The following is a 21704-nucleotide window of genomic DNA, read 5'->3' on the forward strand; positions in this document are numbered from 1 at the left end:
CTGTTAGATAAATTGTGATATTCCGAGATCTGGTAGTAGTTTCATCGAGCAGTCAACAAGTGGAACAGAGGATAGAGCTTCGTTGAGGCCTTAGAGCCTTAGGCTGTCAGTGCTTATCGGAATTGGGTTGCTGAGCTCATCTAGGTGCACCAATCGGGTTTCAACAGGTCTGAATTGCTATGTAGCCCCTTTCTGGCAATTTGGATGGGCATAATAATGACTAATACATGCGGGTTTATAGTATCTCCTTTCTTCCGAGTATCCACTACTGGTCCTGCTCCGACACACCCCCTCAGCGCTTAGCGAGTGTTGAATAGCTTCGCCAGTGTTGAATTCAATCGAGATGAGCGCTGAACACCATCTAAAAGCTCTCTCTTTTCTCTCAATTACACCTCAAACCTCAATTAGGTGCTGTATATCCTGCATGCGCAAGATCTTGATAAAATCCTCATGTTTCTGGCGTGGCAGGATCTTTGTGAGCCCATCTGCTGCCATCTTGGCAGTAGGTACCCATTTGATTGTGATTCGACCTTCTCTAATCTCTTGTCTTAGCCAGTGCCCATGGATATCGACGTGACGAAGCTTTGTATCGATTTTGGCATGCTCCGAGGTCAACAGGTTGACTGTCTGCTGATTATCACATCTTAATGTGATTGGGTGGCTTGGTTTGAATGAGATTCGGTCGAGAAACCTCATCCACCATAGGAGAGATCTTCCTGCATCAGATAATCCAAGTAATTCGGCTTCGGTGGTTGACGTGGTAACCGTGGGTTGCTTGGTAGCCTTCCAATCCACTGGTCCGCCATAAACCTGGCAGATATACCCTGCAGAGCTTCTGCGATCTTGATTGTCAGCGAAGGATGCATCGCTTGCTAGCTCAACTGATTCTATATCTCCTTTATCCCCATACTGCAGTGCTAAGTACCGTGTGGTGTATAGATAGCAGATCACTCTATCAACCGCTCGTTGGTGCTGTGGACTTGGATTTCGAAGAAATTGCGATAGCTTTGCAGCTGCTTTCGCTGCATCTGGTCTGGTAATCGTGGTTGGATACTGCACTGAGCCAACCTTTCCTTGGTACAATTTGATCTCGGCAGGTGTCGCAGTGCCATCGTATGGCTTCATTTCTTCCACTGGTAACGGTGTGTAGACCGGCGGACGGTCTGTTAGATTGTATCGGGCTGCCATACTGCTGATATAGGCATCCTGGCATAACCAAAGCTTATATTCTCTGCGGTCACGGATGATTCGAATGTTTAAGAACCATTCAGCTTCCCCATGGTCTGTGAGTTCCCAGTGTGCCTCGAGATCCTTTTCTAGCTGCTTAGCTTTCTCGCGCACTGATGGGTGATTGGCAATGAGGATATCGTCAACATAGAAGAAGACGATGATTCCGTGTGAAACGAAGACACAGGGGTCTTCTGGTATTGGTGTGAGACCTAGTTTCTCGAGTACTCGAGATGCTTCTTGTTGCCATAGCTTTGGTGAGATGCGCAATCCATATAGCGCACGCTGTAGCTTCCAACACATCCCTGGTCTATCGAATCCTTCTGGCATTCTTGTGTAGGTCTCGGTAGGCAGTTTACTATTCAAGAACGCTGTAACTGCATCTCTCTGGCGGAGATCGAGGTTAAACGCTGCGACCAGTGCAAAGATCATCCTTGCAGACCTTGCTGCAAGTGTAACCGCCCTCTTATCCTCTGGGGATATCGTTTCGAGGTCACCTCGCACGCAGATTCGCGCTTTGAGCTTCTGGAGGTAACCGTCCTGGTCGAATTTATATGCAAAGACCCATCGGAGTGGTAGGATCTGCTTCGAAATATCTCTCGGTCGATTTATGGCGGTAAAGGTTGATTTCTCTTGCAGAGATCGTATCTCTTTCGCGCATGCAGCTAGGAAACCCTCTGCCATTGGATGCTTCATCATCTCTCTCCACCCATCAGGTACTGGTGGTAGATCGTCTCTGTGGCGTTGAATCGGCTTCTCGGTGTATAACGCTGCTGCGAACGTGCGAAGCAATTCAGGTGGTTCGTTTTCGACGGCTGGTTGGATAGTGGCGTATGCGTGGTAGTCAGGGTTTACCCTCGGTCTTCTTCTTCTGCTACCCTCGAGGATATTGGCAGTGTCGATTCCATCGCTTCTTCGTGTGTGTAGCTCAGTGTGTAGTTGCTGCTCGCTATCAGAAAGCGAATCTTCTTCTTCTTGGGTACTCTCTTCCGTGAGAGATTCAAGCGGTATCTCCGGCTCTGGCGGCTGGTCTTCATTAAGACAAGATCTCTGGTTGGTAGCCTGGGATATTGGCTGGTTGTCCACCCCCTGACCAGCTGCAGTAGGAGACGCAGTGGTACTTTGATCTCCGGCGGGACTCGGAGGCAAAATTGGAGGCTCTTCGATTGGAAATGAGCCTGGTAAGGTCTCAGTCTGGTGACCCTGATCTGCCTGTAGGCGGTCTCTCTCGTCAGGTTCCGGGGTAATGAGTGTAACCACCCCCTGAGGTTCAGCGGTAGCTTCTGTAGGATCCCCTTCTTCAACCCCAGACACTAGAGGGTCTTCCTGATGAGCTTCGTCATGATCTTGCTGCCGATCCTCCTCTGTATTTCGGTTTGTTGACGGCTCTTCAGGTATCCCGAGGTCCTCGCGTAGGACATCTAGGTGCTCTTCGTCGGTCAAGATCGTCGGTTCAGGCGCAGGCAATGCGATTTCTTGCCAGTACTGCATATCAGGTCTCCATCTTCTCGATTCATCGAAGCGTGCATCTCGTACAACCTCGACCTTTCCTCTCGATGGAAACCAGACCTTCCAGATATTCGAAGCGACGTATCCAACCAAGAATCCAACCTCTGCGCGGGGAGAGATCTTCTGTAGGCGTGGGATCTTTCGAATTCGGCAGTAGGTCAACGAGCCATATACGCGAAGATTAGCAAGGTTAGCCTTCTTCATCCTTTCGCTGCCGAAATCCTGTCGTGCTTCATCCCACGGTACAATCCAGCGGTTCTCGTCCTTCAGGTAGGTAGGGATTCGGTTCAAAATCCATGCTGCGGTACTAACCATCTCTGGCCAGAGTTCCTTCGGCAGTTTACTCTCGATATGCAGATGTCTCGATTTCGTCAAGATGACACCTCCTGAACGCTCTGCAGGCCCGTTCTGTTCCGAATGATATGGGATAATCTGTGAGACGACGATCCCTTCGTGGCTTAGGAAGCGTTCAGCTTCTGCACCCGCAGACAATTCGTTATCATAGTGAAATGCCTTGATTGGTAGATTCCACCAGTTCTTGACAAGGGCTATAAACCTCCGAACAGCTTCTCTGCACTCATATTTCCGTTCATGCGTGTACAACCAGTGGAATCTGATACCTTCCACATAGAAATGGGTCATCCATTGGTGGCCATTATACCCAGGCGGAAACTGCACCAAATCGAAGTGGATTCGACCGTATTTCCCGAAACTACGACCGATAGGTCGTCTTGAGATCTGGCGTGGTGCGCTTGCAAGGTTGCATATCTGGCAGAGTTCCCTTTCCTCTTCTTCTTGTGACGAATCTGGCAGATCTTCGTTGATTTGGATACCATCCACCATCTCAGTAGCCTTCTTAACCACACGTTTGGATACGTGGGCTAGTCGTCGGTGCCAGCGGTCTGCTGAAGCTTCTGCAACCAGTGGTTTTACCGAGGTCCTCGAGGTCGAGGTCCCTACTGCATACGCATGTGCAGTAGTGTCCGGTACAGATTGGTTTGGTTGATCGAATCCCCATATCTTCAGCGGTTTGATGAGACGTACGTTGACGATCGGTTCTCCAGCAGAATCCTTAATACACTCGTTGTCCTCGTCCCATCGAACACCCTTCTCTTTCAGCGCTGCATAAGACATCAAATTGGCATGGAATCCGGGCGAATACACGACGTTGCTTAGCTGAATCGGCCTAATAGACCCGTCGGGTCCTATCCCAGTCATGATGGCACTTCCGATTCCTTCCACAGCGGTAGACGAGTCTCCGGTCCTTAGGTTGTCTGCCTTCGGAGTGAATTTGGTGAATAGGTCCCTTTGGTTACACACATGCACTGATGATGCGGTATCTAGGAACCATCGCTTGCGAGTATCATCACTAGATCCTCCTGCAGCTTTCACGCTTTGGTACACCTGCTCGATTGGAAAACTAGTGAAGTACGAGCCCCAGAGCTGCGTTGAATTGGCCGTCTTGGTATTGTTGACCCCGTTCTTCTCATTATGATCCTTGACCATCTTGTCTATCCAGGTCTTCGACGCTTCATCTTTCGAAAGACGTTCCTCGACACGTTTGACCTTCCATCTCAGTACAGGTTTGTCTGGGAAAGCCTCTCGGTTGATGATCCAGCAGTCCCATGGTTTATGGGCCTTGTTACCACATGGGCACCAGCGCTTTGGAATCGGTGGTAAGGATCGTGGTTGCTGCGGTTGTAGCGCTTGCGCTTGCTGTTGATCTTCTTGCTTTGCTTCTTCGAATCCTTGCAGTGTTGAGAAAGAAGCTTTTGAGATCGTACTAACGGTCGATCTCTGTGGATGTATCTCACGATAGGTTCCTCTAAAATTTTCAATCAAATCGCGAGTATCCCACTCTTCTTGATGCAATACAATTGCCTCGAATTTGGATTGCCACCACATAGGAAGCAGATCCTTGACCGCACGAAGGAAATCCTTATTGGCGTTCTTTATTTCTGGCAGGTCTAGGCTGACACCCTGCTCTCTTAGTGAATCCCATTCGTTGATCCACTGGTCGATATCTGCACCTTTCCTTGGTGGTAATGCAGACACTCGCTTCCACTGCGTACGCACGTCTTCTTCTGCGGCTGTGGCTCTTCCGAATCGAGTATGGAGATATACAAGCCTTTCGTACGGAGTTTGGTAATTCAGCATGGAAGTATGGTGAATTGGATCCAAATTGGTGATGATCCACTCGTTAACAGCGTCTAGGCTCTTGCTCTGTTGTTCCCATTCGCTTAGGTCTAGTTTATAGATATCCATGCGGTCTCTCCACTCTCTCTTCGCCGATTCGTTGCCATCTTCTGGATATTGAGGTCTTCGAGGTCTTCTGATTGGTTCCTCGAGGTAACCTTCTTCGGTATGGGGGTCAATGAGGTCCCACACCCTTTTCTGGCGTGCATACAGCTTAATTCGTGCGAACCAGTTCCTCCATTGCAGAGGGTCTTTCAGCTTTTCGCCCTTCATGGCGGAGATCACTGTTGACTCCATATCGATCGGTTCTCAGCGGTGTACACTGCGATAGGAAGTTCAGGGGCAAGGTGAGATAGATCGTATGTGTGTGTGGACTACCGCAATCATCGGCGTATAGTCTCGAAATCGACGAATCTACCCTTCTCACTGGCGAATCGGGCTCATAACTATCGGAATTGGGTTGCTGAGCTCATCTAGGTGCACCAATCGGGTTTCAACAGGTCTGAATTGCTATGTAGCCCCTTTCTGGCAATTTGGATGGGCATAATAATGACTAATACATGCGGGTTTATAGTATCTCCTTTCTTCCGAGTATCCACTACTGGTCCTGCTCCGACAGTGCTGTATGTTTTGGCTAGGCATTCCTACTCTTCTTCTGTTCCTCTCTCTCTCATCCTTTACACCGCTCATCATTATCTCGTATTATATGCTCTCTATGACCCGTGTATATGATCAATCAATCGTGTTGGCTTGATCCTTTACCGCGTGAAGGTGCCAAGAGGGTTTGCTGGTAAGGTTTATGCTTAATTGGGATAAGCCTCACGCGCTCGTCAGCCTTCGGGCGAATGGCGCCACGCCCCAGTCTGTGGGGGAGCCGGACACTCACTTCTCGAGCACAAGATTTACTTGAAAGAGCACGAAGAAGGGAGAAAGAATATAGCATTTACTGAATTATTTGGCCGTTCCGGCAATTGGTAAAATAAATAGAGATTGACAGTTGTCCTGCCAGGGTTCCTCCTCTTCCCCTAGCGGGTCTCCTTGAGGACTGGATCCGATACAATCCTGTGAAGATCACCCTAGCCTGACAAACTATAATTCCATGAATATCTCCTCGAATCAATTGTTGTTGCTGTTTGACCAGTTTTTGCGGGGTGGTGCTTGGGTATTGGCAACAGCACGTGATATGATCGGCATTCGTCAGTCTCACCATCCACTGGCGGAAATTCTGTCCTCTAACGGAGTTATTAATTAGCCAGGGGCTGCTGTCGTGTTTAACTCCAACGTGGCTCCGTCGTCGTTCGCGCTATAGGTGGATTCAGGAGCTTTCGGAGTGGGGGGAATAATATAATCCATCGGAGTTATGCCCCCGATCGGGGCTGGGCAAGGCTTGTTGAGACAGTCTGTTCGGACGACTTCCATGGTATGATTAAGAAGAGATGAAGAGGGGGTAATGGTGGGCATGAAAGGGGATGCTGAAAGTATATATGAAGGAGTTGTTGCTCGCTCGAAGACGGCTAGACTCTGCACAGATTTCTTCTCTATCATTTGTTACTATATTCCTCAACCACGTATATCATGAGATTCATCGCTTTGGCGTCGTTTGCAGCCTCCGTGCTCGCAGCTAGCCGTACCACTGCTCCCTCTGGGTCGATTGTCGTGGCCAAATCTGGTGGTGACTACTCCACTGTATGATATCTTCTATGGAATAACGGTCGCAACGCATTCTAATCAGTCAACAGATCAGCGAAGCCATCGCGGCCTTGAGCACCACCACTACCTCCACCCAGACTATCTTCATTGAGGAGGGCACCTACAATGAGCAGGTGTATATCCCCAAGCTTGCTGGCGAGCTGATCATCTACGGGCAGACCGAGGAGTACGTCCAATTTCCCGATACCTACGATTATACTGGCTGACATTCCCTGATTAGTGACACCTCCTATTCCTCTAACACTGTCACCATCACCTACGGCTTGAGCTTGGCATCCGTCAGTGATGATGACGAGACTGGTAAGAATTATTCCGACTACCGGTCAGCCCGAAGAATGATGGTCACTAACGAATAACCTCAGCGACGCTGCGAAACTACGCCGCCAACTCCCGCGTCTACAACATCAATGTGAAGAACACCTACGGTGAAGGCCACCAGGCTCTCGCTCTCAGTGCCTACAACACTGAGCAGGGTTACTATGGCTGCCAGTTCACCGGTTTCCAGGGTCCGTTATCGTCAATCCCCATATACGAGCAGTCACTAATTGGCCATGCAGATACCGTCCTCGCTGAGACCGGCTACCAGGTCTACGGAAAGTGCTACATCGAGGGCGCCATCGATTTCATCTTCGGCCAGACCGGCAATGCTTGGTTTGACAGCTGTGACATCGGTGTCCTCGCCTACTCCGAGGGAACCATCACCGCGCAGGGTCGCCCCGCAAGCTCCGACTCTGGATACTTCGTCATCAACGAGAGCACTGTCAGTGCCGCCTCTGGCGAGGACGTCACCGAGGGAACTTACTATCTCGGCCGGCCCTGGACCGAGTATGCTCATGTGGTCTTCCAGAAGACCACTCTTAGCGATGTCATCAACTCTGCCGGCTGGATCGAGTGGTCGAGCAGTGAGCCCAACACTGAGGATGTCCTCTTCGGCGAGTATGATAACTCTGGTGATGGTGCCTCGGGTACCCGGGCTAGCTTTGCGGAGAAGCTCTCTTCTTCTGTCTCTATTAGCACTATCCTGGGCAGTGGATACGCCGACTGGGTTGACACTAGCTACCTCGCTTGAGGTAGGTCGAAGATGACTACTGTTGCGTTGAGTGCTGAATCGGTTGACTAGTACCTGTGGTATATGAGTAGGTAGATTGAAAATAGTTCATTCTGAAGGATAAGATCTTTTTTAGAATGACATTATAAAACATAGCTCAATGGAAGCGTGGTCTGCTGCCAATAAAAAAAGATGTTCCTGGCAGTTACGCTCCATCTGCCCCAATAAGATGATAGCCGCGACCTGCGTTACGCGTAAGCGCGCGGCAGACATTGGGATATCATTTCTATCTACCAATTAAATTAATCATAGATCAAGATATTGGACAGAGTTACGAGCTGGACTAAACAGCAGCTGGCTTTAAGAAACATAAATTGTTAGGAGCTTTTAGCCGAACGCCGAAAAGTGAACCTTCGCTTCAGTTGTTGATTCGCCGGGCCAAGAGTTCGAGGTACTGGTTCAGCAGGCACCATTAACTTCTCGTCGTTCTCAAAATATTTGCTGACATCTAGTATCCGAGTGGTACTAGTAATAAGCAATTTAACCGACGCGGGCGCTCCCAGGAGTTTCACCAGTTTTTTGACGAGTTTCTTCGTTTTCTGGCAAAATTCCTTGGTTTCATAGTAATTTATCCCATCGATGATGATGAAAATTGGCTGCCGATGGGGCAAGGCTCTTACCATCTTTGAAAAGATCGAGAAGAGGAAATCATCGGTAATACTTGGCCCAGACCTCTTAAATGTCTCTGCGTCGTCTGCACTGAGACATTTCAGTTCCCCGAATCTCCATTGGATGGCAAGTTGATAAATCAACATTCTGATTATTGACGAGCTGCCCAGCTCTTCATTCTCCACTGGGCTCCTCGACATATGTAACCCACAGAAGTGATGTAAAACGATGATAGGCTCCAGCTTCTGCAGACTTTCGATTAAGAGAGCGCAGAAAAATGAAAGTGAGCTGATTCGCTGTATGGAGCAATTGCCGTTTATTACAAGAGCGCGCGATCTTCGAGATTTGAACCACTCGTATACTTTGGGGTCAGATATGGTCCACGTCGTCCGGTTTTGATCCTCATCTATCATAGAAACCCCAGCCTGTAGAACTTGTTGTAGAGGAGGATGAGATAAACTGGCATGTGCGGACGGAAAAGGCGCGGCATTTTCCAGATATTTCAGGGTTTCCTTTGTAGTGACATATGCTCGCGGTGCTGGTGGCTGAACGATCAGCTCTTGTGTCTGTATTAAGACTTCTCGGAACCCTGTGTTTAGGCCAAATTAGCAGTCGCTTCAGAGAATTCCGGGCATGGACCGAGGCAGACATTTTGTGTTCATATATTGCTGAGCGAAGAGCTGTTTCAGCGCCGTTTTTATTTCGTGCATGGTGGCCTGTGAACTTTTGACCCCATTTGCCACTTGCGCTAATCTTCTTTGATTGCATAATTGAATTGTGCGCTCCACGTTTTCTGATGCCTTCCTCACATCATCAAGCTCAACCTGGAGAGGCGTATAGGTACTTTGGAGGAAGAGCGGTTTGAGAAACTCGACTAGAATCATCATTAGCAACTGAGTTCGTAGTATCCTCAAAATGGCAATCGCCTACATGATCGGTCCTTTGTCCAAAATGCAATTATATTTTCCATAGCCGTCAAAATTTTCACGTAAAGTTGACAGGTGGCCGTCTGTAGAATTGCTTCTGAGCTATAGAGCTCTGCGTATTGGGTGGCACTGTGAACTTTTTCTGGAAGCGACTCAACAAGGGCTATTATGTCTTGTCGCGATTTGTTTGCAGCGGAGCACGCCTGAATATCGTCAGATCAAAATAATTGGGAGATAAAAACAGGGCCTCTCTTTAGCAATACGTACCCCTAAGATCAATTTTATCCCTGCACAGATGACAGAGGTATACATGCTATCTGGAATCAGTCCAACGAATGGCTCCGCTGCCTCGGACTTGCTTGCGCCTCGTCGGAAGAATTTCCGAAACTTGCTGGAGTTGCTATAGTGATCTTCTGCTTCCTGCAGCGAGGAAAATACATCTTCCCAGTTGTGCATCTGGGAGATATTGGCCCGAACTTTGACGACGATCGGTTCTTTACTGCGTTTCCCTTTTGTACTGCCCTTTTCTCTGTCATGCTCCGCATCCCAGAACTGTAGTATTTCGGTGAATCTTGCCTTGGCTTTTTCAGCTTCGTATTGACTCTTTCTGCGAGAGACATTTTAGTATTGGAAACAATGAAACCCTATATACTGGAAACAGACTCAGCCTCTTCCTTGTTTTGTGATTCCAGCTCCAATCTCTTAGCATCCACATCAGCTGGGAGCCGAGTAGCGGGTTTGACAAAAAGACCCGACCATATTTGATCGACAAACTCGTCAGGTACTTCTGGGAAATTGTCGCCTGAGGACCATTGATCTGTCGCCATCTTGCCTCCTCAGAAAATGTAGAGTGCTGGGAGTTCTCTTCCGAATTATAACAATCAGCTTGTGGGTTGAGCCCTTACCCAAATTGTTTGTTAGTCGGGACTTATCTATTAACTACACCTTGAAAAAAAGAAAAACGACAGAAATAGGGGGCTGGGGCTGTAACTAAAAGTAAGCGTCGAGCGGACAAGTGAGGCATCTGTGCATAACAGCCGAGGTGCTACAGTTCTAATTGGACATATGCACAGCCCGGTCTTGTTAGCTTGCAGAAGCGCCGGAGGCTTGAAAGATGGTTGGAAAACGTGCACCTGGGTCCTGGTCCACAAGTTAATGACTTTCCTATTCTTAAATCCGCCGGTCACCCCTCCATTTTAATCGTCCTTAACCCGGCCAAGAATTCTCACACCCTTCTTGTCATTGAACCATCATGACACTTCCTCCTCAGGTAGAAACAGTCAGTCCTGACGAGGGGGTTGCTCAACCAACTCTCCATATCGCCCCCCAAAGCATTGCAGATCCTCAGAAATCATCCGTAACTCCCGAAGAAGACACTGTTCCTGATGGTCTTGCATCTGCCAAGGCACCTTCCCAGCCCGATGATGGTTCACCATCCGACCCTAAACTCGAGGCTCCGCCTGGAGCAGCTGAGCCAGGGGATCTCAGCGAGGCACTGTCAAAAGAGACCTACGACGAGGTGGAAAAAATATATGATTACCTGCTGAATTACATAAATGGGGATGTTTTGGAAGCCAACGAAAATCATCGTTGCATAGGAACTGGATCTTTTGTAATGCGGGCGCATGAGAAACGACTGCCGTTAAAATCAAGAATCAGGCATAACGAGACTTTTTCGTTCATGTTCCAAGAATACTTCCGCCTGGTAAACGACAGGTAAGCTCTTTACGTCGTTTTCATTATTATTCGAATTCATGTTAATCCAACTGGCCACAGACTGTCGGCCCTCGAAAGCAAAGCGTCGATGGATGAGAAAGATGTAGATGAGGATAAGACGAAGAACTCCTTAACAATGACGATTCCTAGAGAACGCCGGGTGACTTGGGTTGACTTTAAGCGAAAAGATGAGAAGAAACGTTCCGCCGACGTCCACGCACTTGATGTTCTGATAGGCGATGCGATTATTCCTCATAAAATCTGGGCAAGATTTCATTCGAGTGAAACCCTTCACCTTCGTGACATCCGACGGGCATGGTTTCTCCAGGACTTTATTAGGGTTGGGGATGAAGAAAACACGACAGATACTGCAGTTCCAGTCCATCCACCACAATCGACAGAAGGCGAATACCCCGCTCTCCCGGATCGCATTCGCATTAACGGAGGCCCCTTGTTGAAATTGCTAGAAAAGGTCTTGGAGGTTGAGTTGCACAAAGAGAACTCCCCTCTGGTCTTGCTCAGGCCGTTCAAGCTTTTAGTGCAATATGAGCAGGATATCCGCAGTGTTCACACGCAGCTGAGAAAGAAATTTGAACCGACCGCGGTGGCAGAGCAGGCCATGACGTCGAGTCCTGATGAAAACCCGGAGAGCTCACAGAACTCAGATCAGACTGGGATCTCTCTCGACGCGGACGAAGTGAAGTTGTTAGAAGAGTATGGCTCTGAACAAGCCTACAAAGAGTTATGCTGCTTGATCGAATTTATGGATCGGGACCTCAGACCCCTCGGGGCACTGAGAAGTGGGTTTGTCGAGAAAGTTTACTATTCTGAGCTCTGGCATATATTCACGCCAGGTGAGGTGGTGATAACAAGACAAGAGCCCGTCCATGCCTATAGGGTGCTCTACGTAACTGGTGGTCGTCCATATCTGTGCCCGCCAACGCCCAAAGAGAACCAAAATGAAGAGGTCGGCTACCAAGTCCCACCTAAAGAGAGCGATTTTGTCGTGCTCTGCTATCAGGTGCATTACGATGGCGAAAAGTTTGGTCCAGTCACACAAAACTTTACGGTTACATCATATAACGGACGACGAAGCGTTCGAGACCTTCCCATATACCCTCTACGACTTGCAGAAGATCCCAGCATCAAGGAGAAACTTCTTTCCAACGGTCGAAAATACCTGCGTGTTTCGAAAGGCACACATTTACAATATAGGGGGCCAAATCTACACGAGGGCGAGGAAATCGACAGCCAGGTAGTGATTGATTTCAAGACTGCTATCTGGGATAGCCGTGACAAAGACCAAGACTGGAAGTACAAGACAGAGTTTGGAGTAAGCCCACCGAATAGCGCAAGTCGACCAGAGGTTGTGATGGTATCTGCGGGAGGCTGCCAAATTCCTGACTGTTGTGAAAATGATCGAGTCTTCAACGACCTCGACCTCGACCATCGTCGGATGGAGGAATTCGTGGCGAAGAATGCTTTATTGACAACTAATACTCGAAATCTCGACGATGATCCGGACAAGGTTCCAGAGGAAGATATCATCATCCTCCCAAGCAAGATATTTGCCTTTGTGCTCAAGGATCGAAAATGGGGTGAGCATTCTCAACACCACCGCGTTGATTGAAGCGAAACTAAGATAAATACAGCTGTCATCGATATCAACCATGTTGAGTTCGCAGATACCACAGACCAACCGAGGGATCGCGGGTGGAACTCTTTGGTCTTACCGCATAGTCACAAGAAAATGGTCTATTCCTTGGTTCAGGCTCATTTTCGTCATCGCAGTGAAGAAACACAAGAGCGATATTCGCACTCGGACCTTATTAGAGGAAAAGGTAACATTTTACAGCCTCTTATTGCGTTTTTGTTTTCTGCTCCAAACTCACATCTTTCGCAACTATAGGCAAGGGACTCATCATCCTCCTGCATGGTGCACCAGGAGTGGGAAAGACTTCAACCGCCGGTAAGAGCCAAAGAAATACCAAACCCCAGAAAGCAACCTTTTGACCTTTTTGACCTTGTTAATTGAATTTAGAATGTGTTGCCGAACTTTGTGACCTGCCCCTCTATCCCATCACTTGTGGTGACCTTGGCATTACCGCCAGTGAAGTGGAGTCTCGCCTGAAGTATATTTTCACGCAGGCGCAAAAGTGGAAATGCGTCCTCCTTTTAGATGAGGCAAGTAGTAGTTTCCTTCAAAGTTCGTTACGAAAGCCAACCAAGGAACTAATACAAGGAGCAGGCCGATGTTTTTCTCAGCCAGAGGGAAAACAATGTACAGCACAACAGCTTAGTATCAGGTAGGGCTTTCCCACATACTCATGCAAGCATCTCTCACTAATTGAAAATAGTCTTCCTCCGAGTTCTCGAATATTACCAAGGAATTCTCTTCCTCACTACTAACCGCGTGGGAAAGATAGACGAGGCTTTTCGCTCGCGCGTTCACATCAGCCTCTACTACCCACCACTCGACAAGAGAACCACCCTTAAAATTTTCGCTGAAAACATGAAACTTGCCGAAATGCGGGGCAAAGATGCAATAGTAGTTAAGAAAGACGATATTTCCAGATTCGCCAATAATCATTACAAGGAAAACGATCCGCAGCACCGATGGAATGGCCGCCAGATTCGGAACGCCTTCCACATCGCTGTTGCAATGGCCGAAGACCATGCAGCAGAGAAGAATCGAAAGGCAGCTGAGGAAGGCAAGCCAAAGGAGCACACACCCGTCCTGAAGGCATCATATTTCCGGCTCGTGGAAGAAGCCTCGACGAGGTTCGACGATTATCTTCACGAGGTCCATGGCATGGGCAAGCAAGATCTCGCAAAGCAGAATTCCACTCGTCGGGACGATTGGAATAGAGACAGAAGGGATCGAAAGTCCCGACCCAAAGGTGGCAACCGCCGGCGACAGGTAGAGTCATCTGAATCCTCAGTGACCGATTCGAGCGAGGCCGATACCTACCAATATAGCTCCACTGCAAGTAGTGAAGAGAGCAGTGAGAATTCCGAGGAAGAATACGCAGTCCAGGTCCAGTCGTCCTACAGCTCAGATGAGGAGCTATCAATGCGAGAGAAGCAAAGGCGATTGGATCGGAAGAAAGGTTCAAGCAACAAAGAGCGTAAGTCTGGCTCGGGAGAGGCTCGCAAAGATGGTACCCGGACCTCAAGAAAGGGTAGAGACAGTCGTCGTTCGTAGGGCCTCATTTTTCTGTAATTTTTACTTCGGTGAGGTTTACAAATACAAGCAAGGCAATACCTATGTTACTTCCAAGCGCCGTTCCACTCAAAGCTTGTATACTGTAACCCGTGAATAGAACCAAATACGGACAATCGCTTCGTTTGAATAACCTCCATCCGAAACGTGCTATTTGAACAGCTAAGATGAATGCCCCGTAGCTGCCTATAAGATTCCGGTTTTTTGTTCAGCTGAAAGTCTCACCTTGTGTATTACCCTCTTCCCCACGGTGGACGATAGACGTGAATTCCCCCAAACTCCTAAATCCTACTACAGGAAGCCTTTACCGCTTCTTCTACCGGCCTATACGCTCTACCCGAATATCCTAAAATCCTCTTACCTAGGTAGATATATAGCTTGTATCATATCATACCGATATATAACTATATAACTTACTATAAGCTTGTTAGTAAAGCGTTATCTATAGCCCTATTTAATAGTATTATATATAATAACGTAGGTGATTCAGGAAATAGCTATACGATTATAGGTCTTGAGATTAGTCTTGAGATTAGCTATGGGGTTATAGATTATAATAAATTTCAGCTTAAGTAATCTTATTAGTTGGCCGATTTAAATCTATCTTAATCCGTTTCTTGTAGTAAAATCGCTTTTCTCTAAGGGACATAGGAAATCTATACATTATATGGGATAAAGAATGGCTGAAATGGAGATTCTACCGGGTTGAGAGTCGCTAACTAAGAGTTTTGGGGAAGTCCCCTCTGTCGTCCGCCGTACTTCCCCTTGCCGACGATCTAAGAGCTAGCAACCTGTTGGCGGCGCAACTGTCAAATTTGAAATAATAGAAGTTGCTTCAATTCTACAAATCGCTTCTGTCCGTCCCTGACAGTAAACTGCTGCTTAAAGAATGTACATGGAATCAAGACTCCTGTCTCCCTCCATATGATTCGTAGTGGCCCCTTCAGCGAGAAGTTTCTCCTTTTTCATGTTTCTGAGCCTAAGAAGGTACCAGCTCGCGGTGTAAAGAAGCCCAGCAACGCATGTTAAGCCCGCAGAGACCGCATTGCCTTGAATATATCGAGGCTTTTGTGTGCTAGGGTATAGTTGGGATGATACCATCGAAGATATATCGGCCATGGTATATACCATGGGCATGGCAATCGCACGTTTGGAATCAGGCGCAAAGGTATTAGTTGCCCAGGTGACAGCAAGCGTAGAAATAGGATAGAGACCTAGATCAGGTGTTAGATAAGGGCTAATCCATAAGTTGACCAATCAGATATGTCTTGCACTTCCTTACCAACGACAAGAATAAACATTCCTGCGTAACCAGCACCGGGACTCGATGTCCCTACACAAATTAAGTAGCCTACCGCCACCGGAAGACAACAACCGATGATAAACATGCTTCGTTGTTTGAGCTTATCGGAAAAGTAAACCTGAGTCAAAAGAGAGATGGCACCCAAAACATAGACCGGGATGGTCAGGTAGTTAGCCTGAAGGGAGGTATATCTAATCCATAAGTCAGGGTTGAACTCGAGCTTCTCGTCATATATCCAGTTACTCACCCAAGGCCATTGATGATCGAAGGCAGGAAGACATTGAAGCCGTTGATTGCGACGGATGAAGTGAAGAAAGCTGTGCCCAGGAGATAGACAAAAGGATCCATCAGTGATTCCTTAGCCCACTTCCACTCGAACTTTGGTTCGCCTCGAAGAAAGTAGTCTCGCTTCCTCTTCAGACGCATGGTCTCTTTCTCTTCTTCGCTGAGATACCACGCCGTTTCCGCTGAATCTGGGATGAAGATCCATCCGATTCCACCAATGAAAATGGTAACGCAGAACTCGATGATAAATAACCATCTCCAAGCGGCAAGGCCTCTTCTGGTTCCCATAGTTTGAATCGCATAGGCAAAAAGACCACCAAAAGCGCCAGAAATGCATTGGGCTAGGTTGGTCGTCATGATACGCTTTCCTGCCTGTTCTTGGGGGTAAATCGTGGAGTAGACAAACGCAAATCCAGGAGACAAGCCACCTTCACATGCGCATAGAATCATCCGGACGGCGATGGCTTGGCCATATGTGTGGATGAAGGCGGTTCCGAGGGTACAGATACTCCATAGGAGAAATGCAGTGCCCAGTGCCTTCCTAGCCCCAAAGCGTCGAACGACTAAGGTCCAAGGGAGCTCGCCTGCGAAACTACAAAAGCTGGACAGAGTTTGGATGTTGTTGAATTGGTTGCCCACAAGGCCCAAGTCTTGGTCAAAGCCAAAGACTACTGCATTTCCAATCTAGTCAACCGTTAGAGATGAGGGAATTCTCTAGACACCGGGTATTTCTGCATACATTGTTTCGGTCCAGGGCGGAAAGGACTATGAATATAAGCGAGACAGGTACGAGGTATTTGTCGAATTTCCTTCGAGCAGCAGCCTCCTTCTCTGGATCAATGTAGATAGATGAGCCGGCCTCGTTGGACCGAGTATCGATTCCGACCTCGGTGTCAACGATCGTGGTCTTTGTGTCTTCTGTTTTCATGTCAAACTCCATCGAGGCGGCTTTGACTAGGGACAAATCTGCGGTAATGTGGTCTTAGTCGTGCTCAATCCAGTTGCGGTCCTAAAAGAAGATCTTCGTCAACGTCGTCGAGTCGCCTTACTATATATTTCATCTTTGGAGATACCAGATTAACCGGCAAGCTCGAGGTCTACGCGTAGAAAATAGGGCCGTTCGCTAAAAGGCCTCTGTGGTTGGCAAGATAAGGCCTCAACCATGATTTACTAGTCCTTTTTTTCCCTTTCGGAAGAAACCTAATTTGAACTGATACCTAATCTTAGGTCTCTTCTTAGTGATAAATGATATCGGACAAATCCGATCCGACGAGAGATATCTTATCGCAAGCACGCTGATACGCCGGGATGGCTAGCGAATAGCATCAATGCGAGGTTGGCCCCAGCGGCTTCTTCCGAAGTTTGCCTTTTCGTTATAACCCCCACGAGAGAACTCTGGTTATTCTCCCATATCCGTCATTGATCCTAGAGTCTAGATAGTCGCTAATGCAGTCGTCATTGCCTTCGGGTCAAAGGCTCGCGAAAGGAGCGACGGCATGTCTGAGGTGAGCCCCAGAAGGCGATGCGATGATTCGAAGCTAAGTGAAATTCTCGTAGATGTCGTCGGAGAAAGCAGAAGGTCGGTATTGTATTTTCCACTCCACTGGAAGTCTTGTTACTTTGTTGCTGATGATGCGGCGAGCAGTGTGATCTGAGGTTTCCGAGTTGCTCCAACTGCGAAGGAGCCGGCGCGCAGTGCCTGACTTATCACTCAAGGAAACATTACGAGGTAAGTGCATCGAATACTAGTTACGATCATACCGCACTGAACTGACATGTTTGGAGGTTCCTCGTAACTACGTATCGGAGCTAGAGACGGAGATTGAAAAGTTAACCCGGGAGAACCGAGAATTGCGAGCAAGAGCCCAGTCCGCTTCGGCCAATGGGGATATCACCACTCCTCGTGAACACTCATCTCCAGGCAGTGTTGGTCCTAGCAACCATCCAACAGGAAGCCCGGCCAAGTCTGATGCAAGTTCGAACCACGTGCAAGACTTGGTGAAGAGTGTCAGGGACATTGTGGTTGAGCCGTCAAGACAGCCACGATTCTTGGGACAAAGTGGCGGCATCACCCTCGCCAGATTGGTCATATCAGCAATCCGCGTCGACGCCTTGCCTTCTCCCCTTCTGAGTGAGCCACGCTCGTATGACCCTTCTTCGTCTTCAATGGCAGCGGAGGCTTCTCTTCCACCGCGTCATGCCGCAGATCATCTGGTGGATGTCTACTTCCAGTACCATACACCTCATCTACCTGTCGTGGAGCGTTCGAAGGTGGAGGAGGCTATAGAGAGCGCATACCAGGCCATGAGTGGCCAGCAGCTCCCAGACCGCGCCGTAGAAAGGGACATTTTCATATCTTTTATGGTTCTCGCCATCGCCCTCTGCGATGTTTCAAACCCATCTGGAGGTCGACCGAGTCAGAGTGAGGGATGCTTCAGGTCAGCCATGAGTTGGTACGAAAAGGTCGTCGTGAACTCGAAAAGTGATGCCGAGACCCTCCGCACTATCCTCCTTTTGGCTCAATTTATTGCATTGTGTCCTTCTCAGGGGAGTCTATGGCATTTGACTGGTATCGCTTTACGCCTATGCATTGACATAGGCTTGCATTGGGAAAGCGAAGATCAGACCGCGAATCTTGATCCAGCCATATTATACGACCGCCGGCGTTTATGGTACTCCACATACCAATTTGACCGTATTTTGTGCATCACGCTCGGTCGCCCTTTTGGTATTATCGACGAAAGTATACGTGTGCCACTTCCAAATCCATGGGCTGTCTATCGAGGGGCATCTGGCACCGAAGCCATCGAACTGGACATCCATAGCCAAAGAGCTCACAACCACCTGTTTACTTTATCGAAACTTGAGTCTGAGATAAGACATGTGCACCATAGCCAAACTTGGGCTCCGAAGATAGCTTATCCCAGAGCAAACTACGCGGCCTGGGTTCAGGACATCAAGCCTCGTCTTGAAGAATGGTACGCTACAATTCCGCAGACCAACAGGGCTCACCAATCATCCATATTCGCGTATCAAGCGTATTGGGATTATATCTACAACAATACAATTCTCCTGCTGTATCGGCCCAACTCAACAGGATTGCAAACGTCCCCAGAAGCAACAGTGCTCTCTTTCCACGCCTCTTGTCGACTAATTGAAAGTATCAAAACATTACAGCGAGAAGGGAAGATTGATATACTCTGGAAGTCCAGCCATGACCTGTTTATGGCTGGCTTGGGAGTTATATATAGTCTTTGGCAGTCGAGAGCAGTGCGAGAGCGGAATTCTATCGGGAGTAGCATCTCTATATTACAATCCTGCGCCTCAACACTCTCTGCACTAGCTGAGAGCTTTCCAGGAGTTGCAGGTTGTCGTGACACCTTCGATACCCTTTCGTCAGCAACAGTTAACTGGCTAGTCGACGAGAACGCTGTGGAACAACAACATGGCCGTCAGCAGTTCGAGAAACAAGCAGAGAATCTTTTGCAGCAGCTGCAGCCATCTCGTAGAGCAAATGAGAATACCGGCATAGAAATTCCAGGCATTTTTTCTGCTGATAGCTTTTTATTTAGCGAGATGCTCAGCAGTGCTGCTCAATGGCCTGACCCCGAGGACAGAGGGCTTAGTGACATGAGCTCTGACCCCATGGCAAGAGGGGAGTCTCATATGTTCTTCTAATACTTCTTGGGCTAGTGACTCATCTCAATGAGAGGCCGTGGATCTCACAAATATTTACCCAAAAGTATTGTACACCCTCGGCGGCTCAATGCTTTTTTTTGTCCAACAATAACTTCACAACGATTAAACGACTAATTCCACCATCCACCTAAACCGGTTCTAGGTAACCAGAAAATTTAGACTATTCCTTCCATTACGGTCATATAGCCCAGTAGGATTGAAGTTAGAGACTTGGAATGACAGCGGTTGTCAAGATTGCTATCGTGTCTGTAGTTGAGTTATGTGCTATGAAGTAAAGTGAATTGCTTTATCTAGATGAAGTCACATGGCAATTTCATCCCAATTAACATATACTCTCCCATCGCAATCAATGTTTTAGTATTCTGGGTCATAATGAATTCCAACAGGCACATCACAATTCGGTCTGCTGCACGGCTTCCACTGCTGTCGTACTTATTGAGGACTTAGTCAAAGCCTGCGCGGCGGCTGAGGGTCCGTTGTTGATAAGGTCCTCATAAATGATTGGCTCTGTGATGAGGCGTGCATCACGCAGCCCTAGCTGCCAGCGTTCGTAACCATGGCGAGGCACAGAAGTGGTTGTCCACATCCCGCTCTGACGGAACTCGTTGGTAACGGTCACAAGGACGTCGACTGGAACATCTGGAAAAAGCTCGGCGAGCTCGTCCTGGAAAGATTCTGCCTCGTGCTCAAGAACCCAGTCTATCCCATTCTGAAGGGCAATGCAGAATCGCTTCTGTGCCTCGAGAATTTCTGGAGTGATTGTTGCAGTTTCCCGGTAATAAACGCTCCAAGGGATGTCTCCTTGAGTGACCATCTGCATTGCAATAGTCACGTCAGGATTACGCGCAACCATGACCTGGGCAGAAAGATTGTCTGTGACAAAATAATCGCCCATGCCGCCTTGGAACAAGTCACCCAGCATGACACCGTCTAGATCTTGGATGTAGTCAACAGATCTTGCATCGATGCCGTTCTCGCGAAGTAGCATCTTGAAGAAGAGGCCAACACTGGCCCCGCCACCGGACTTCATCAGGACAGTACGCCCAGCCACGTCGGCCAGCTTGAAACTTTTGTCGCTAGTACGTCGGATCAAGGCGAGAGGCGACCGATTCGCAACCTGCGCGAATACGGTGTAGTTCTGTACTCTTTCGCGGTACATCGACGGCACCCAGATTCCACCCAAGCACATCATTGCAGAACCGTCGGCGAGCGCGTTGAGTACTCCATCCCAGGGTGTAGGAATGCTGACTGTTACATCGAGTCCCTGTTTCCGGAAGAAGCCATGTCGAAGGGCGATATATTCCGGGAGATAGTTGAGGTTATAGCCAGTGGCGGTAAGGTGAAAGGGCTGCATGTTTAGCCTCTTTAAGTGTTGCGCGACAGATCTGGATAGGAAGTGCAGCCCAGACCGGGGTATATTATGTAGAAAACAGGTAACACAGAGCTTTGGCGGTGCGCGGCGAGGAACCGTGGACCAAAAAGTGAAGTCTTGAAATAGTCAAAGTTTGCTGCTGGACTTTTTTTGAGAAACAACTTCACTTAAATATTCGATTCCTGCATTTCAGAACTAGTATCATTGAAGAGTCTTTATCAGCGAAACTTCTCGATGCCGACTTTCCAAAATTTTCGGAGAACCCCGACGGTCCATCTTGGAGAATCCCGATTTCCCCAGTAGCCCCGATAACTTTCGGGCTGCGAAGCAATCTTTCTCATATATACCAATCAGTTCTGATTCCATTCGGAAGAACCTCACATTCTCCTATAATATGCCGTATTCTATTCTTCATTCTCCATGCTTCATTCAAATTTTGCGAATTCTCCTTACACAAGGCTTTAATCGATCTCAAATTGTCGATGCAAGCTATACAATGGTTACAATACAGCCGAAGGCAATGGATACATTAAATAATAGAGCTTCGAGCGTAAATTATACAGATAATGCTAGTCATGAAGCCTTCTCATCTTATGTGGTCATTGAAAATGATAGACTTTTACCACTCTAAGGGCATTTTTGTGCAAATTTGAGCTTACATAAAATCTTGTTACTCTGGCTGAGCCTTGCCCAGGGTTACTCACCTAAATCCACGGAATTATTTGCAGGAATACGACTCGAAAATGACAGCCATGAACTAAAATTAGAATAGTTGGGGGATCATGGATCCGATCCTACATGTCTGCCTCGGAGTGGTCATC

At 48.0% G+C, this 21704-nt stretch overlaps 7 protein-coding genes across 7 annotated transcripts; 3 read left to right on the forward strand and 4 right to left on the reverse strand.

The window, feature by feature from the left end:
* Positions 1–947: 947 nt before the first annotated feature.
* N7496_005249 (uncharacterized protein) lies at positions 948–5229 on the reverse strand (the record flags this gene model as incomplete). Its single annotated transcript, XM_056698178.1, has 3 exons — positions 948–1022; positions 1069–1512; positions 1948–5229. 3 exons carry the CDS (start codon positions 5227–5229, stop codon positions 948–950), a joined length of 3801 nt encoding a protein of 1266 aa, XP_056556703.1.
* A 1278-nt stretch (positions 5230–6507) lies between these two features.
* N7496_005250 (Pectinesterase) lies at positions 6508–7711 on the forward strand (the record flags this gene model as incomplete). Its single annotated transcript, XM_056698179.1, has 5 exons — positions 6508–6618; positions 6672–6808; positions 6863–6942; positions 7005–7148; positions 7200–7711. 5 exons carry the CDS (start codon positions 6508–6510, stop codon positions 7709–7711), a joined length of 984 nt encoding a protein of 327 aa, XP_056556704.1.
* A 1265-nt stretch (positions 7712–8976) lies between these two features.
* Positions 8977–10112, reverse strand: N7496_005251 (uncharacterized protein; the record flags this gene model as incomplete). The annotated part of the gene is made up of 4 exons (XM_056698180.1): positions 8977–9233; positions 9290–9488; positions 9553–9892; positions 9949–10112. 4 exons carry the CDS (start codon positions 10110–10112, stop codon positions 8977–8979), a joined length of 960 nt encoding a protein of 319 aa, XP_056556705.1.
* Positions 10113–10537: 425 nt separating this feature from the next.
* N7496_005252 (uncharacterized protein) lies at positions 10538–14206 on the forward strand (the record flags this gene model as incomplete). Its single annotated transcript, XM_056698181.1, has 6 exons — positions 10538–11001; positions 11062–12599; positions 12654–12842; positions 12911–12970; positions 13043–13207; positions 13359–14206. The coding sequence occupies 6 exons, from the start codon at positions 10538–10540 to the stop codon at positions 14204–14206; spliced, it is 3264 nt and encodes a 1087-aa protein (XP_056556706.1).
* A 900-nt stretch (positions 14207–15106) lies between these two features.
* N7496_005253 (high-affinity nicotinic acid transporter-like protein) lies at positions 15107–16752 on the reverse strand (the record flags this gene model as incomplete). The annotated part of the gene is made up of 5 exons (XM_056698182.1): positions 15107–15438; positions 15507–15557; positions 15600–15718; positions 15775–16496; positions 16552–16752. 5 exons carry the CDS (start codon positions 16750–16752, stop codon positions 15107–15109), a joined length of 1425 nt encoding a protein of 474 aa, XP_056556707.1.
* A 617-nt stretch (positions 16753–17369) lies between these two features.
* N7496_005254 (transcription factor domain-containing protein) lies at positions 17370–19490 on the forward strand (the record flags this gene model as incomplete). Its single annotated transcript, XM_056698183.1, has 3 exons — positions 17370–17391; positions 17495–17541; positions 17598–19490. 3 exons carry the CDS (start codon positions 17370–17372, stop codon positions 19488–19490), a joined length of 1962 nt encoding a protein of 653 aa, XP_056556708.1.
* A 412-nt stretch (positions 19491–19902) lies between these two features.
* Positions 19903–20865, reverse strand: N7496_005255 (ABC transporter substrate-binding protein; the record flags this gene model as incomplete). Its single annotated transcript, XM_056698184.1, has 1 exon — positions 19903–20865. One exon carries the CDS (start codon positions 20863–20865, stop codon positions 19903–19905), a length of 963 nt encoding a protein of 320 aa, XP_056556709.1.
* Between the last annotated feature and the right edge of the window lie 839 nt (positions 20866–21704).

This window comes from Penicillium cataractarum (genome assembly GCF_028827025.1).
Source record: "Penicillium cataractarum strain IBT 29864 chromosome Unknown utg000004l, whole genome shotgun sequence".
NCBI classification, from domain to species: domain Eukaryota; kingdom Fungi; phylum Ascomycota; class Eurotiomycetes; order Eurotiales; family Aspergillaceae; genus Penicillium; species Penicillium cataractarum.